Genomic DNA, 17,889 nt, shown 5'->3' on the forward strand with positions numbered 1-17,889 from the left:
TATCAAACACCTTGACAAAGGCAAATCATTGTTCGTTATTTAGTGTTTTACATTACATAAGGTGGTTCCAAACCCTTGGAACTAGAGAAGAAAAAACATGAAAAGGTAACAACTAAAATTTCCACAGCACAACCTTGAACTTTCTATTCTTGCCTTCATCGACTCATGTCCCATGAAGATCATTCATGTTACTTCACTTTCAAAGGTCATATAGACAAATCTAATATATTGAAGAAAAAAACATAAATCTTACCTTCATTAAAAATAAATATTGAAATATATACGCATATAAAGAAGATTTTGTACCAATTATATTTCTCTGATTATCATGAAATCTCTACTGAAATACATCGTATCGTATTCCAAGGACTATTAGGAGAGTGTTGAAAACCTTTATGGTAGATTTACAACCCATGCTGCAATAGAAACTCAGCTAGGAATGTTAGATTCAAGAAACAAATATATTGCTATGAGCCTGTATTAAATTATTCCATTAAAATAAAACTTAGCATTTCTTGTAGGAAAATCAAATGAAGATGCCAAGCATGATGTTCTTTACTTGATTTGTGATTCAAGCTTAAATTAATACTAATATATGCAAAAAAAATTCATTTTCAGAAATCAAAACTCACTCAAGGGAAAACATCTAAATTTAAAAAGTGAAGGTATTGATTCTTGCCTCTCCTCTTGCTTGATTACCATTTTATTATATTAAAGCAGTTAATAGCTTTTATTTGAACATTATGAAGCAGAAGTTATGGCATTAAGGATCTAGCTTGCTAGGAATTCAAGGTTTGTACATTGTAAGTAAGCATATTTACAATACTAAGTTTGTAAAAAAAAAAAATTGAACACGAACTGCTTAATTTTAATCATTGTTTGAACACAACTATTTCTAATGATAAATTTTAAAATTTTATTCAACTTTACATATTTGATTATATACGAATGTACTTTTTAGTTTATAAATTTGTGTAATATAAAAAACATATTATATTTGTATTATAAATATACACACACTAAAATAGAAAAACAATATTTTTCAAAATGAAATAAATAATATATAAGAATATTAAAAAGGAAATAAATGTTTATACCTCATACATATGTTAGTCACACATTACATTCTTATTAAAGATAACATTATAGACAATTACACGGGAATCATCAACTATATCTTAATTAATGATTTAGATTAATTTGTCATACTCAAATCCTTAAAAAAAACCTTATATTAAACATGTTTCATCAAACTTATTCATAGAAAACTTATTAAACAAATTATCTTCATCTTCCTATGTTAGAATGATTTATTGTACTGGTTTTGTAATAGTTTAATACACAATTTTGTATTCACTTATCACCTCATATTTTAATTTATATTTGAACTAAGTCATTACTCTCCTTTTTATATTAGGTTATGTAATATTATCCCACACACTTGTAAAGAGTCAAAACACCATACTAAACATACACAATATATTAGACCATAACATCATACATATATTCAAACAAAGTACAAGCTTATAAGTATATTAATAATAACAGTGTATTTATTTCATCAATATCATCATTATATGTTGAATATAATGAAAATTATATGAGATTAATTTCCCTTATATTGAATATACACATAACACTAGTGTAAAATATATTTTTTAAGTCGCACATTTGACATCAGTTTGTTTGCAACCGAAGCATAAAATGGCACGGTGAAGTTTTTGTAATTAGCGCAAACATATATGCCTTGGTTCACAAAAAACCAAAACCTAATTGTGTCTATGACCTTAGTTGTTTAAAGAACCGATGCCATATATTACTTATGTCTCGGTTATGTCGCGAACCAAGGCATAAAATAACTTCAATTTTGTTTTAGATGCTTTAGGCAGTGGTTCTTAATAGAACCAAGGCCATACACCCCTTATTACTTCGGTTAATAAAATAACCGAGATAATAACGTTTATTTCTAGGGTTAAATTTTGTGAACAGACATAAACTCTTTCACATTTTCGTTTTCTCCTTGTTGTTGTGTCGCTCTCCTCGTTGATCTCCTTCCTTCCTCGCCTCTTTCCCCTCTTCAACTCCCATTTTCACAACCATCATCAACATTCCTTCCATTTTTTACGTTGATTATGTACTTAGTTATGATTTTCTTTCGTTTTGACCAATTGGTTTTGTGTATAGATATACTCTTTGGATGAGTAGTTTGTGACATTCGTTTTCTTTCTTGAAGGTTAGTTTCGTTTTAGGTTTTTCATGTTTTCATTTGGTTGGTACAACTTGGAGTATGCGTAAATAGAAAACAGCGTTTTAGGTTTTTCATTTTTTCATGTTTTAATTTTGCAAAGTTTGAAAAAAAAACAAAATTAATTTTCGAAAAATAGAAAATAGCGTTTTTTTGGGAGATCTGGAAGGAGTAGCTGGCTATGCTAGCTACCACGGTATCAAAAAAAATTTTCTACCCCAAATACATATATAATAATAGGAAAACGGTTAATCGGTTGGAACCAGAACCGAAGTAATAAAACCTTTTTTTCTGGGTTTACTACTTCGGGTTTTCTGAACCGAGGCAAAATAACCACCTTTTTGCTTCAGTTTTTGAACCGAGGTCAAAAGTCCAGATTTTTTACCTCGTCTGAATATACCTCAGTTCTACAACCGTTGTCATAAATTCAAAACAACCGCTGTTATATCCCTTAATTGCATCAGTGTAAGGTACTCTATTTATAATAAAAGACATATGAACTAAGTTCAAAGTACAAATAAAAAATAATAACAAACAAACTAAAAATAAAAGATAACGATAATATATCTAACACTCCCCTCAAGCTAGTGTATACAAATCGTATGTACCAAACTTGTTACTAATATAATTCATAAAGACTTGGTAAAAATATCTGCTTTTGCACTTAAGTGACACCAAATTGTTAATGATTTGCGAGGAGGAAATACCAACTCAGAATACTCCCCTAAGCAACAAATCTGGGAGGTTGTTTCATATAAATCTCTTCTTACAAATCATCGTTAAGGAATGCATTGTTGACATCGTAGATAAAGAGGTAATTGTTGAAGGGTCACCACGACTATAAATAAATTAACAAAAATCATCTTTACCATAGGATTAAAAATCATATATGGACGAGTCAAACGTAATAGTGATAGAAGGGAGGTTAGAAAAGACTGCAATGGAAGAAGCCATTTATGAACGAGAGAGAAAAACCTTAAAAATCCAAGATTATGCAATCAAGGCACTTGAAAAAGGAAAAAGAGCAACATCGATGTTCTGAATAGCTACCTGAGATGAGACATGACATATGACCATGCACAATAAACCTAAAAGAGAAAAAAGAGCGACATCACACTCTAAATCGTTATCTAAGAGGATATGAGACATGCCACCACACATGACGAAAAATGGAACAGATCCACAACTTCAAAAGACACTGAATGTGCATAGGAGCTCCGATGAAAGCGTCATTGACAACATCGTGATTGCTAGCAACGACGAGTGCAATGGTAGAAACAACAAAATTCTTTTTCCTCAAAATAACTAGACTTTAAATACTATGTTGAATATTTTGAAAATTATAGTTTTTTTAAATACTTACAAAATCATCAATGATGGAACAACAGTTACTCCATAAGATATAATAATATATATGTAATATTTTTTAATAATATTATCAAAATTAAATTTATTAAATGTAGCTTATTTATTAAATGCATTAAATTCTTTAAATATGGTATAATGAATGCATTGATAGTATATTTAATGTATATATTAAAGTTATTTAATGATAATTTACTATTTTTATGTTATATATGGTTTACTTTTTTTCTTCATTAATTACACATTAATTAATATTATGCATCATATTTTATTTTATTATAATAATAACTATTTTTTTACACCTTTAAATAAATATATAATATTTTATATATATTATGTTTATTATTATTTATATTATTATCTATACATTTATACACATATCTGTACTATATATAAATATTTTAACTTATTTGTTAAAGGTAATTGTATAAAATTGTCATCCGTTTCAATATTACTATATCTTTACCATTTATTCAACTGATTTTTCCTTTTTTAATTTGGATTAAAAATTTTACTAAAAATTATTTATATTTTATTTGACAATACTTTGGGATTTGTTGTATTTTCGATTTCGATTTAATTTTTTTACTAAAAATTATTTATATTTTATTTAATAAAACTTTGTTATTTATTGTAATCTCAAATTTGGATTAACATTTTCACTAAAAGTTATTTTTATTTTATTAATACTATTTAACAAAAATAATAAATTTTCATATAATTTTTCTCGCAAAAACTATAAACTATAATTTTTGTAGACAAAATTATAAACAAATTTGCAGATAAAATTGCAAATCCTTCTCAAATAATATTATTTTTGACAAATTTGTAAATTCTTTTCATACAATTTGACAAAATTACAAATCTTCACCCAAGAGATATTCCAGTACAAACCTTTTCATACAACTTTTTTTCACAAAATTACAAATAATCACTAGAGAGATATTGAATTATGGTGACAATTTTAAAAGTAACTATGTGACTATACTCTTCAAATCCACTGGAAAACCAACAAAAAAGACAACTTGCTTGTAATAATGACAATAGAAAAGTAAGAAGTGAAGGATCTTCAACAAATATTTTGTGATATAAAGTTTTATATAAATGTGTAAACAATGTTATGCAAAACACATAAAGTATGTTCAAAATAAAAAAAGTATATATATATTTTAAATTATATACTAATTTTTATATATAAAATTTGGGGATAAAGTCCACCTCTACTCTTCTCGAATGCATATATAACATGATTGTTTGTGTTTACAATAAATAGATAAATAATATATATATATATATGGATTTTCCAAACATACTAATAAGATAATTTTTCATTATATCTTAGTTGGAAAATGAGTTCTATTTTTTTTCATTTTTTATTTATCTTTTACTCTATTCTTATTATTTTATCTCATCTCATCATATTTTTTTAAATATCAAAACATTATAATTTAACAAAATTGGTGTTGTATAACATGTTAGAAGCTTATATGTACTTTAATAATAATAAAAATAAAACGACATCTAAAAGTGATTTTACTTTATTAATGTATGCATAAATTTTTAAAACTGATACATAAAAGTTAAAGTTCAAAAAAATCATGGATATAAATGTTGTTTAAAAGATATATAGTTATTAATTTATTTTTAAATTTCTATCGTTTGATATCATATAATTGATATATTTTGTTATATTATATATATATATTAATAAGTTAAATTTTAAAGTAATGAATGAAAAATAATTTACACAAAATATAGAGATGAGAAAATATAAAAAAGACGAGAAGACGAACTAATGAAAGAAAGAGAAAGAGATACAAAATTTTGGGGTGGTACGATTGTTTTGCGATTTAGATAAATCAGACATATTTTCTTCGTCTTCTTTTCAGGTATGCAACATTTCTTTGTCTCAGTCTTTGTCTTTGTTTATTCTTCTTATTTTTATCAATCCCAATTCTCAAATCTCTTAATTCCTCTTGAAACCCTACTTTTTTTTTCTTTTACACTTTTCAATTGCGTATATGTATACATCTCATTGCAATCTTATATTATTTTTAGTCACTTTAATTCACATCACTTCAAATTTCAGAGCTTTGTTGATTGATTTTGTATCACACATGCATGGCGAACAATACAAATTCAGAACACTTTGTGGAGTTGTATGAAGTTCGTAGAGGTTTGAAAAGGGAATTTGCCTTTGCTATGAAGGCACAATCTCAAATATGTGATTCTCTAGGCCGCACTCGATCAAAAAAGGCTCAAACTTTGGTTGAGGTATCAACTAATTCATCCAACAAGCGATGCAAAAACTCTAGGTTACCAAAGATTAAAAATCTAACAAATTTGGTAAAAACCAATGAAGATAATGGTGTTGCTCAAAGTGAAAAGAAAGTAAAGAGTGATGTGATGGATGCAAAAAAACTTAAAAGTCAAGTGAGTGACGAAGCAACAATAGCCAATAGTGATGAACCTAAAACACAAGTGGAGGATGGAGGTGTAAGGATTGTTATTTGTGATGAAGTGCATAAAAATGATGAATCTAAGACTGAGATTTTGCAAAAACAACCTACTTGTGATAATGACATAATCAAAGAGAAAGGTGACAATGATGAGATTGTTTCAACTTTGGGTTACAAGTTAAAAATTTCAGGAAAGTCTACACAATCAACATTAAACAAATTAGAAAATTGTGATAGCCAGGTTAAGAGCACTGGTGTTGATAAAGAAAGAAAAAATGTTTCTATGATTATTGCTTCAACTCCAATGACATCTTATATGGCTTTTATGGGAAAAAAGTTTCCTTCCAAGCTAAAAGACCTTTTATCTTCTGGAATTCTTGAAGGACTACTTGTGAAATATGTTCGCAGCATCAAGGTATTATTTTTTAAAAATTTATATAAGTTTTTAGTTTTTTCTTTTAATGTACGCATTGATGAAAGAGGTACATGATTTTTTGTAGGCAAAATCTATAGGACTTATGGGAGTTATTTCCGGCATTGGAATATTGTGTTATTGTGAAGTTTGTAACAAAGTTGAAGTAAGTGAATGAATACAAATTTATGTTTTAGTTGTAAACAATATTTTAAATTTCAATTTTTTTGTGTGCATTTTTTGGAAATTATGAAAAAAAAAATGCAACTACATTACAAGTTATTATAAAATTATGGTATTCAATACATGGTTAAATGTCACGAACTATTTTTTTTTTTGTGGAAGTAGGTTGTGTCACCCACAATTTTTGAGTTGCATGCTGGTAGCACAAACAAGCGTCCTTCGGAATATATTTTCCTTGAGAATGGAAGTACTCTTCGTGATATCATGAACACATTTTTGAATATTCCATTAAACACTTTGGAGGAAGTTGTGCAAAATGTTTTGGGAGACTTTACAATGAGAAAATCTAAGTTTTGCATAAATTGTAGAGGTTTGAAATTTATTGTTTTTTACCATTTTTATGTGCCTATCTACTTATTCCAAATATAGTTTAAGAAAATAATATTTGATTACATTATGTAATTTTGAAGATGTCAATGTTGTATCCAAATTATTCTGTAATTCATGCGTGGAGTTACTAAAGGATTGTCAAGCTGATCTCATTTCAACAAACGACAATAATAATACCTTTGAGGTTCAATCCAGGTATTTAAATACAACTTACTTTTTAAGATAACTTTTGTTGATACTTATACATTAACATTAGTATCAATAATGATTATATGATTAATACAAATGTTTTGTATCTATAACATGATTTATCAACAAAACATAACTACTTCTTCAAAGGATGTCATAAAGTAATACTATAGAGCTCGTTAATAATTAATAATTAGTTTTAATATTGATACACAAATACTTTTTATTTATGATAACATCTGAAAAACATACCACCCTCGTCACAAGATTCAATTTATTTTGTATTTACAATTTGACTTCTCATTTGATTTTTTTTGGAATAAAAAACTATTTTTCCCACATGAAATTTTCATGAGTAGCAAATTACATATGTACATGATACAACATTTGTATATAATATATTATGCATTACTTGTTATGTAATACTCTCTTGATGTTAAATAATACTTTTCATTAATCATGTTGATATAATATCCATTAATTAACTATTACAGATCCTCAGAGTTAGTTATGTTTCAAAAGTCATTAAATCGTGGAATGAAACATAACACATCTCGTGGAAAGAGCAGAGAAAAACTAACTAGGAAGTAAGTATTTTTGTCAAACATATTACATTATCTTATTGATTTAGAAATATGATTTTATTCATATAGTAACATTTTACATTATAGTTATCAAACATATAATCTTGTTTTATGTTGTCAAAATTTGGAAGGGATTTACGCTTGCATAAACTAGTATTTGAGGAAGATGGGTTACCAGATGGAACTAAAGTTGGATACTACATTCATGGAAAGGTTGTCTTGATAATGTCTTACTCTTATACTTATATATTTTTTTCTTTTTACTTTTAATTTTTTTAAATGTATTTTATGTTATGTGGACAGAACCTATTATCTGGTTATAAGAAGGGATCTGGAATTGTCTGTTATTGTTGCAATCGTGAGGTAAATATTTATTATATAATACATATGATGTCTCAATAACTTCAATTGTAATCATACATTATATGTATGTAAAACATGAGCAGATTAGTCCTTCTCAATTTGAAGCACATGCTGGTTGGGCATCGCGACGACAACCGTGAGTTTTTGTTTAATTTTGTGTATGGTTGTAATTTCATTATATTTACTTTTATTTTCATGAATATGACAATTAAGAGTTGTACTATGGTATTTTTTTTAAGAGGTCTAATACTTTTTCTTATTCCCTTAATAATTTGTTTTTTTGTAATTTTTTTGTAGTTATGTGCACATATGTGTATCTAATGGACTATCACTCCATGATTTGTCTATCTCCCTATCACAAGGTCGCAAATTTTCTACCAATGATAATGATGACCTATGTAGTATATGCAGAGATGGAGGAAATCTTCTATGTTGTGATGGATGCCCAAGAGCTTTTCACATAGGTGAAGTTTTACCTTTTCATTTAAGTATTTTGTTGATAATTTAATAATATGTATTTACTTATTAAAACTATTTTTAGTTTATCTCATTATCTATTTTGTCATATGGTTTTGTATGTATAAAATATATCTGTCTTTGTGTTGGGTATAAACAAAGTCCCACATCAGATAAAATACAAAATAAACATGAGTTTATATACACATAAGATACCTCCCTTGGTAAGAGGCTTTTTAGAGTGATACCAAAAGTAAATCTATGAGGGCTTGGCCCAAAGCGGACAATATCCGTGAGGGTTTAGCCTAATGTGGACAATACCTTACTGGTGCGTATATTGAAGCTACACAACATCACTTTGTATGTAAATTAACTTGAGATTTATTTTTGCAGATTGTGTTTCTCTTCCATGTATTCCAAGTGGTACTTGGTATTGTAGGTATTGTCAGAATTTGTTTCAAAATAACAAATATATTGAGCATAATGAGAGTACCAAGGTTGTAGAGAGAGTTGAAGGCATTGATCCCTTCGAACAGATAAACCAGAGATGCATCCGTATTGTCAAAGAATTTGAACTTGGTGGATGTGCTTTGTGTAGGTAATATGTTCTTCTTCTATCTTTTAGTGAGGTTATTGTTAATACATGCATAAATAATGTTTGATTTTTCTTTTTCCTTATGAATATTTTGCACTAGATTAACATCAACAAAAAATGTACAATATAACAAATACTTGGTTTTATAGTGTAATATTACTATATATACATACATATATATATATACATATATATATATATACATATATATATATATATATATATATATACCAAACTAATATAAGTGTTACCAATACATTGTACTTAAATTATTACAACCTTTTGCTAGTTTGTTCTATGAAGTCTATCGGCTTCCTTCTACTTCATTACCATTATATTTATCTACTCCTATGTAAAAAACATGATTATAGCATAACAACATACATCAAACATAGCTTTAAAGGGTGAACTAATATTTCACTTGTCTATCAAAAGTCACATTTCGCATTTACATTTAAAATGTAATAAAGATTGATTATTTTCATAACACTATAATATTAAGTTCAAACAACCTTAGAAAGTAACACCTATCAACAACTTGATATGTTTGGCCATCTGCCTTGTTCTAATATAGACATGATGTGACAACCTCAAATAACAAGGTTAATTATACACTTTCTCAAATAACAAGGTTAATTATACACTTTTAATTAAGTATTAGTGAGTCTTATTATCAACTTAGTGTATGAAATTTTCATTGAATTTTTACCATATGATATTTTTGTATGTGATTCAATTTATTTTTACAATTTAGATGTCCCATCAAACTTTCTAACTTAATACTCAACATATTTTAACAGGCTCTGCCACTGTCTCACAGATGTTATTTGATTTGAAAAAATGAGGAGAATCAATCCCTGAATCTTATAGAAAAGCCATAAAATATTCAGAAGAGATAGTTTATAAATATATAAAGATATAGAGATGAATAACTAAATAGTTAAGTCTCTAGTTTATATACATAATATAAAAAATAAAATTTTACATTTTATTCTCTTTTAACTTAAATATCTCTAATAAACTAAAATGTTGGGTCCAGCTGATTAGTATTTTATCTGTTTTACGGTAAATTCTTTTGTATTATCTCATATATTTCATTTCATATACTTCAGAAGCCAAGATTTCAGCAAAAGCTTTGGACCTCGAACAGTGATTATTTGTGATCAGGTGTTGTTTAATTCGAAATGCTAATTATGATGCCTTAATAAAATAGATATCATTTACTATATTATCTATCTGTTTAAATAAACGTGTGTTTGCAGTGCGAAAAAGAGTATCATATTGGGTGCTTGAAGGATCATAACATGCATAACATAGAGGTGTTGTATACTTGTTGTTCTTCTCTGATTTATTTATCTCTTTGTTTTAATTAATATATGTAATTGTTGACTAGTGTTTTTTTTTCAGGAATTGCCTGAAGGGAATTGGTTTTGCTGTTCGGAATGTGAGAACATTAATGTTACTTTGGTGAATTTGGTGGCTCGTGGAGAAGAGAATCTTCCAAATCCCCTCTTGAATTTGATCAAAAAGAAATACAATAACAAAGGCTTAGAATTTGGGTCTGATATTCATATAAAATGGAGGCTTCTGAACTGGAAAGTGGGTGAATCTGAGGAGACAAGACAATTGCTTTCAAAAGTTGTTGCTATTTTTCATGTGAGTGTATTACTATCTCCATTTTTAGTTAACATTGTTTTCAAATTAAGTACTTAGAATTATAACTATGTTTTGTAGGAGCAATTTGATCCAATAGTTCATACTACAACTGGGACTGATTACATTCCAGCAATGGTTTTTGGGTTAGCAGAATCAACTTTAATTGTTCTATTACCTTTGTTTTCTGATATGCATGAACACATGATAAAATCAGTTTTTGTTATTTGAATTCCACAGAAGGAACATTATAGGTGAAGATTTTAGTGGAATGTACTGTATGTTACTCACTGTTAAGTAAGTGAAGTGTGTTCTTGTTCAATATTTTTCCTATTCGATTTGCTTGAAAGAAACTATGAATGTTGAATGTGTTGAATGTTTTTGCAGTGAAATGGTTGTATCTGCTGGAGTTTTTCGTGTGTTTGGGACAGAAATTGCAGAACTTCCTTTAGTAGCTACTGTTACTGATTTTCAAGGACAGGTTGGTTGTTTAATGTACTTGAGAGAAAGTAAAATGAGATTGTGGGAGATGTTTTTTTTCTGAAAATGATGTGATTTTCTTTCAGGGATACTTTCAATCTCTGTTTTCGTGCATTGAGGGTTTGCTTGGATCATTGAAAGTGAAACGATTTATTCTACCTGCTGCTGGTGAAGCTGAATCAATATGGATTAATAAATTTGGGTTTACAAAGCTAGTTCAAGATCAGGTTTGTAACACATGTTTTCTTCTTGAGTTTCATTAGTTATCTGTTTCAGAAATGATTCTAGAACATCTTAAATTTTTTTGTAATATGTGTCAAATGAATATAAATATGTGTTATTCTGTCACTATTTTTATTCCTTCTTATGCTAACTTTTATTCTGGTTATTGCAGATCAACGATTATTGGAAATATTATCACATGATGATCTTTCAAGGGACCTCTTTACTACATAAGCAAATTCCTCATCTTTGAGTATGTTAATTTAGAGACCTAATTTTGCAAATGTGTTTTCTGGATTTTGGTGGGTGTGTGACAGAACACATCTTTGAACATGTACTATGGATCGAAACAAGATCAAACGTTTGATGGTACTGTGGTAAACTTATATTTGAAAACTGTGGACATCGAAACATAGAATGAACTTTTAAGACACAAAAAGTTCTATGTTAAGTTTGGTTATTTCTAGTACTGGTTTTCATTATATTGAATTGAATAAGTGTGTTTGTTTTAGGAATATTTGCAAAGATCACTTTTGAAAAATAAAATTATTTCGTTTTAAATTAAGTTTTAATAATATGACGTTTAAGTATTTTGTTTTAATCTTAAGTATGTCGATTATCATAATTAAGATCAATTACATGCATTCGATATGGTTTGTTTTAAAGTCAAAAAATTTTATTTTTAAAAGTATTTTAGAGAGTGAAATGAAGAAATAATGTTTAAACTATTTTAAATTTTAATTTTTAAATTATATGAGACTATTAGATGTGATAAAAATACATTTCAAAACAAAAATCAGTTCAACTAAGCTGATTTAATTAAAAGTATACACATTGAAAATAAAAAGAATTTGAATATTTTTATTGGAGCGTATTGGATTTGTTTTTTATCATTCTTTCTTATGAAGCGTTTAATTTCTTTCCGAGTTTATTTATGATCGAGAAACGGTAAGTGTTTAAAAACACTATAACCTATTTTTATAAGTTAAATTTAATTGAAATATATGTAACATTTTTTCTCTTCTACTATTATTTAACCAGTACGTTATTGTATATTTATGAAAGTTTATCAAGCTTTTATATTAATACAATAATATTCAAAATGATTTTTATTTACTGATGTATAATTTTTATGAAAAAACTTAAAAATAATAACCAGATTATTCAAAAAATTATATAATTATTAATTTTGTATCATTAATATGCTTTGGTAATCAATAAATTCTCATTAAATATAAAGTTAGATAATATAAATTAAATTTTAAAATAATGCATAAAAATTAATGTGTATAAGATATGGAGGAGAGGATTACGGAAAGAGAATAAAAAGTAAGATTTTGTTGTTGAATTATTATTTTGAGTTTTGGGCTTTTGATTATTTGGATTTTGGACAAGCCTAACATCTTTTCTTTATCATAGTTTAGATTAAGTTAAAATATGTTTAATTTCTCTTCTAGAAATTGAATTCTTAAATCTCTTTCTCCTTTAAATCCTAATTATTTTTTCTTTTACTTTTCTCAATTGCATGCTTGTACACACTAATGCAATCTTAAGACTTTTACAATCATTTTTATTCAAATCACTTTAATTTCTAAACTTTTGTCGATTAATTTTGTACCAACACTTGTGTAGTGGGAAATAAATCTAAAAAGTCAGGTGTTTGTTAGCTTATTTCATAAGCAATGAAAATAAATTATTTATCTAAACCAAAAATTATAAACGTTCTAAGTTTGACAAAAAAAAAAAGAGAGGATATTAGTGATGCTCTAAGTGAGAAAGAAATAAAAAGTGATGTGATGAATGAAAAGGAACTTAAGAGTCACGTGAGTAATGATGTAATAAATTTTGTGGAAAAAAAACACAAGTGTAGTGAATCTAAATGCAATTGGAAAATAAAAATATAATGATTATTGTTTATGAGATGAAACACATAATGATAAATATAAACTTAAGTATTTTTTTAGTTCATCAAATTAAAAATTATTAATTTGAGTTCCTTAATTTAAATAATATATTTTTAATTTCACAACAAATTATTTACTAATGATTTTTATTTACAAATGTATATTTTTTATGGAAAAGCTTAAAAATAATAATTATACAAATATTATTGAAAAAGTATATAATTATTAATTTTTTTATTTTTTATTCATTAATATTACTTATAATCAACAAATTTTCATTGAATAGAAATAGATAATATAAATTAAATTTGAAAAAAAGCATAAAAATGAATGTATATAAGATAAAGAGGATAATTAATTAAATTAGTTTTTTAATAAATACATCATATAAATTAAATTTTAAATAATATATAAAAATTAATGTACCCAATAAGAAGTAGATGACAAAGGAAGAAGAGAGAAAAGGGGGTAAAAATGCAAGAATATATAGTGATAAGATTACTTTGGATTTTAGATATCAAACATGCTTCTTTCATTTTATTAAACTATCCTTCTTTACTTTAATAACAAATTATTTTCGTGCATGTAGATATGTTTTATGTGAGCAAACTATGTATGTACGTGATATAAAATTTGTATTAATTATATGCGTATATTACTTATTATATGATACATTATTGATGTTGACGAGGCCTTTTCATTGTGTTATTATAATATTAATTAATAGGTTATTATAGGTTCACAAAATTAGTTGTGCTTTAAAGTTATTAAATCCTGAAATGAAGTATTATACTCTCGTGGAAAGAGTTGAGAAAAACTAATTAAGAAGTAATTATTTTTGTTTCACATATTAAATTATCTGATTCATATATAAATATGATTTTGTTTATGTAATAGAATTTTAAGTCTTATCGAATATATAGTATATTCTTTTGTGTTTTAAAAATTTAAAAGGGATCTATTTGTATAAGTTTATCTTTGAGGAAGATTGTTTATCGATCTTAAAGTAAGATATTGTATTATATGAAAATGTTGTCTTAATATATTGTGTTTTGTTTTTATACCTGTATGTCTACTTTTTTAATTTTAACTTTTTTCTAATATATTTTTTTGTTACATAGGCATAACCTTGCTTGATTAAAAGAAAATATTAAAAATTATTTGTAGTTGTTAAATCCTGAGGTAAATGTTTTTTTTAACTCAATCATTTACTTAAAATGATATATTTGACACCTTTTATATACAAAACAAGGCATCAACATGTTAATACTTCTCAATTCAAAGCATAATTGATATTATGACTAAGATTTTGAGTTTTCTTTATTGTACTTGTATGATGTATTGTTAAAATTTTGTTATAGTTATGTTTTCAACAAATTATGTTTTAAAAAAATTAATATTTATTGGACTTAATCTTTCATTAAGAGTTATATTTAACACTTTTTCTACAACTTTCCCACATTCTACTTAAACATTTCTTACATATTTTTTACACAAATATTACATCATTCTTACACTTTGCTAACACTTTTTTACACTTTTTCTACATTAGTTTTACACTCATCCTAGAACCTTTCGACACCATTCCAGCAGCCTTTTAACAGTCTTCCTACAATTTACACCCTACAATAATCTTATACCCTTTCTACACATTTTCTTACACCTTTTCTACACCCTTTTTACACATTTCTTACACCTTTTTTACATCATTTCTGCACCTTTCTTTCTTACATCCTTTCTAAACCATTCTTACACCCTTCATACACCGTGCTTACACTCTTCCTTCATGTTTCCTACACAATTTCTACTAGTTTCATACTTCCTACATCCTTGCTACATCATTCTTATACCTTTTATAGATCTTTCTCACACCCTTTGTACACCCTTCCTTCACATTTGCTACACATTTCATATACCCTTCCTACATCATTCTTACATCCTTCTTAGATTCTTCCTACACTTTCTACACCCTTCTCACAGCCTTCTTACACCCTTTATACATCCTTCCCACAAGCTTCATAAATTTTTCTTACATCTTTTTTACACTGTATACCGTACACCCTTCTTACACTCATCCTATACCCTTTTTATACTCTTCACACACCTTTTTTACCCTCTTCCTGTACTTTTTTCCTATAACCTTCTTTTTCACAATTGTTTACACCATATCTACACCTTTCTTACAACCTACACCCTACACCTCTCCACCACCTTTCTTGCACCTTTCTTATACTTTTCCTACACCTTTTCTAAATGTTTTATACACCATTTCTACATCTTCCAACACACATCTTACACCCTTCTTACACCCTACACCCTCACCCTACTTACATTCTTCATCCTTCCTATACCTTTTTTACATTATTCGAACAAGATTCCTACACTTTTCGTACATTATTTATATACCCTACACACTACTTACACCTTTCCAACATACGTTTTACATCCTTCCTACACGCTTTCCTACTTCATACGCCACACCTATACCCTTCCTACATCATTCTTACACCTTTTCTACACGCTACACCCTACTTACACCCTTCTTACATATTTTCTACATCATTCCTACACGCTTTCACCCTTCCCACACCACACCTACACTCTTTCTACATCCTTCCTACACTCTTCTTGTACCCTAAACTGTACACACTGCACACTCACCGTTCTTACACCTTACACCCTTTTTGGTTGAGAAGATGAAGATGAAAATGTGATGATGTGACCGTCTGTGATTAGTTCAAATGAGTTTGATAGGATCACCATGCCCCAAGTCTATCACATCATTCAATATAAGTCACTTCAGTAGAGATTTAGGGACCTAGTTGCATCAATTTTTCATAGTTAGGGACCTAATTGAAACAAAAATAAAACGAGGAACCAATTTGATAAAAGTCACCAAAAATAAGGACCTGCCGAATAATTAAACCATATAATTTTCACCATTTTAAAATAGGCTTAATTACTTATTTTATTCTTAGTTTCACTCAAGTGTGTATTTAACGGAAGAGACTTCCTTGAGGCAAATTTTATCAAGTTGGGACGCAATTGACACCTTTTCAAAATGATAAACTAACTTGACACACTTGAACGAAATTGGGAATAAAAATTTTGGAATAAATTTTTTATTTTATATTCTAATATATATATATTTTAAAATATATATATATATATTTTAAAATATAAATTTATATTTCATTATATATTTTAAATATTTGCAGATTAAACAATCTAATACTAAAATAAAAATCCTAAATTAGAAAGTATTTTTTTGAAATTTTTATGTTCATGTAGGTTGATGTTGTGATTATGAAAGCGTAGTAAGAAAGTATCTTAAATTGCAATGAGCCGAAAACATAAGGGTTTTTGTTTCCTGCACCCCTCAATTTTTCAAATGATCATTCTCCTTTATGAGCTTTATTCCTATGATGTAGTTTTTTTTTTTACTTTTACTCCATCACTACGATGTTATGAATTTCTTCAAGGTTTGGTAGTGGTTTAGAGTTGGTTAATCTTTGATGGGTTGAGAATTGAACTCTTTAGAACAACAACAAATTTATATTCATAAAAACTAAAACAAAATTAATTATTTGAGATTGGATACCGAAAGTGTTAGCGTTTTTATAGGGCTAAATATATTTTATGGAAACTCCAAAAATACTCTAAATACTTCAAGTCCAAAGGTACTTGTCTTTCTTAAGCTAAATAAGGGTTATGCCTAAGTCAGCCAAATGTGTTAGTATCACAATTGAAATCATGGCGGGACGATGAACAAGAAAAACTTTTGTAAAAAAAAACAAAAATATTATAAAAGGAGTCGTCACCATAATTTATTGAGAAAAACTATGGAAAATCCAAAAGGAGTGATTTAGATAACCAAATTTGTTTCGTGAGTTATTTATGTGAGGGGTAGGTGTTAACACACCACAACATCCATTTGAAGACGATTGTGTGTGATAATTGGGATTAAATCTATCATGTTTATTAAAGGTTGTTGTGCTATGTATTATGTATGCATATGTTTCTTGTTTTTCAGTTAGCTTACCCTTTTATTCTCATTTGTTGTTTGTCTTAATTTTGTAATAATCAACTTAATTGGTTAAACATACAATAAAATACAGGTGTTAATTTATCTCATGATGGAAAGGAAACAATAATCTAATGTAAATTCTTATTATGTTGATTTGTTTTGAAAGACTGTATAATTTTGTAATAGAATAATATTATAGTAATTTCTAATATATTAATGTTACGTTATTTTTGGGATAATTGTATTATTATACTATATACTATTAGTTATTTGCTTGACTACTAATTATGAAATGTTTAATTTCAGTAATATTGTATTATTAAAAATAGAATATTACAATTATTTTTCTTATATATATTTTT

At 27.2% G+C, this 17,889-nt stretch overlaps 1 protein-coding gene and 1 long non-coding RNA gene across 2 annotated transcripts; one reads left to right on the plus strand and one right to left on the minus strand.

Moving 5' to 3' along the window:
• On the minus strand, positions 1-418 carry LOC108340184 (uncharacterized). Its single transcript, XR_001833176.2, has 2 exons — positions 307-418; positions 1-220 (listed from the first exon to the last, which is right to left on the minus strand). It is a non-coding gene; the product is annotated as an uncharacterized LOC108340184 (long non-coding RNA).
• Positions 419-5,415: 4,997 nt separating this feature from the next.
• On the plus strand, positions 5,416-12,107 carry LOC108339878 (uncharacterized). The gene is made up of 19 exons (XM_017577100.2): positions 5,416-5,499; positions 5,700-6,484; positions 6,570-6,647; positions 6,830-7,034; positions 7,135-7,249; positions 7,738-7,830; positions 7,959-8,040; positions 8,131-8,190; positions 8,274-8,326; positions 8,488-8,654; positions 9,040-9,244; positions 10,354-10,408; positions 10,504-10,560; positions 10,649-10,897; positions 10,976-11,040; positions 11,135-11,191; positions 11,282-11,375; positions 11,461-11,601; positions 11,769-12,107. Exons 2-19 carry the CDS (start codon positions 5,732-5,734, stop codon positions 11,847-11,849), a joined length of 2,610 nt encoding a protein of 869 aa, XP_017432589.1. The 5' UTR covers positions 5,416-5,499; positions 5,700-5,731; the 3' UTR covers positions 11,850-12,107.
• Positions 12,108-17,889: the final 5,782 nt, after the last annotated feature.

Source organism: Vigna angularis, chromosome 5 (assembly GCF_016808095.1).
Source record: "Vigna angularis cultivar LongXiaoDou No.4 chromosome 5, ASM1680809v1, whole genome shotgun sequence".
Taxonomy (NCBI): domain Eukaryota; kingdom Viridiplantae; phylum Streptophyta; class Magnoliopsida; order Fabales; family Fabaceae; genus Vigna; species Vigna angularis.

Excerpts from the sequence above, each read along its gene's own strand:
- LOC108339878 (XM_017577100.2), top strand. The coding sequence starts at position 5,732 with ATGGCGAACAATACAAATTCAGAACACTTTGTGGAGTTGTATGAAGTT. Across the intron at positions 7,831-7,958 it reads AGAGAAAAACTAACTAGGAA|GGATTTACGCTTGCATAAAC; the intron begins GTAAGTATTTTT and ends AAAATTTGGAAG. Across the intron at positions 8,041-8,130 it reads GATACTACATTCATGGAAAG|AACCTATTATCTGGTTATAA; the intron begins GTTGTCTTGATA and ends TTATGTGGACAG.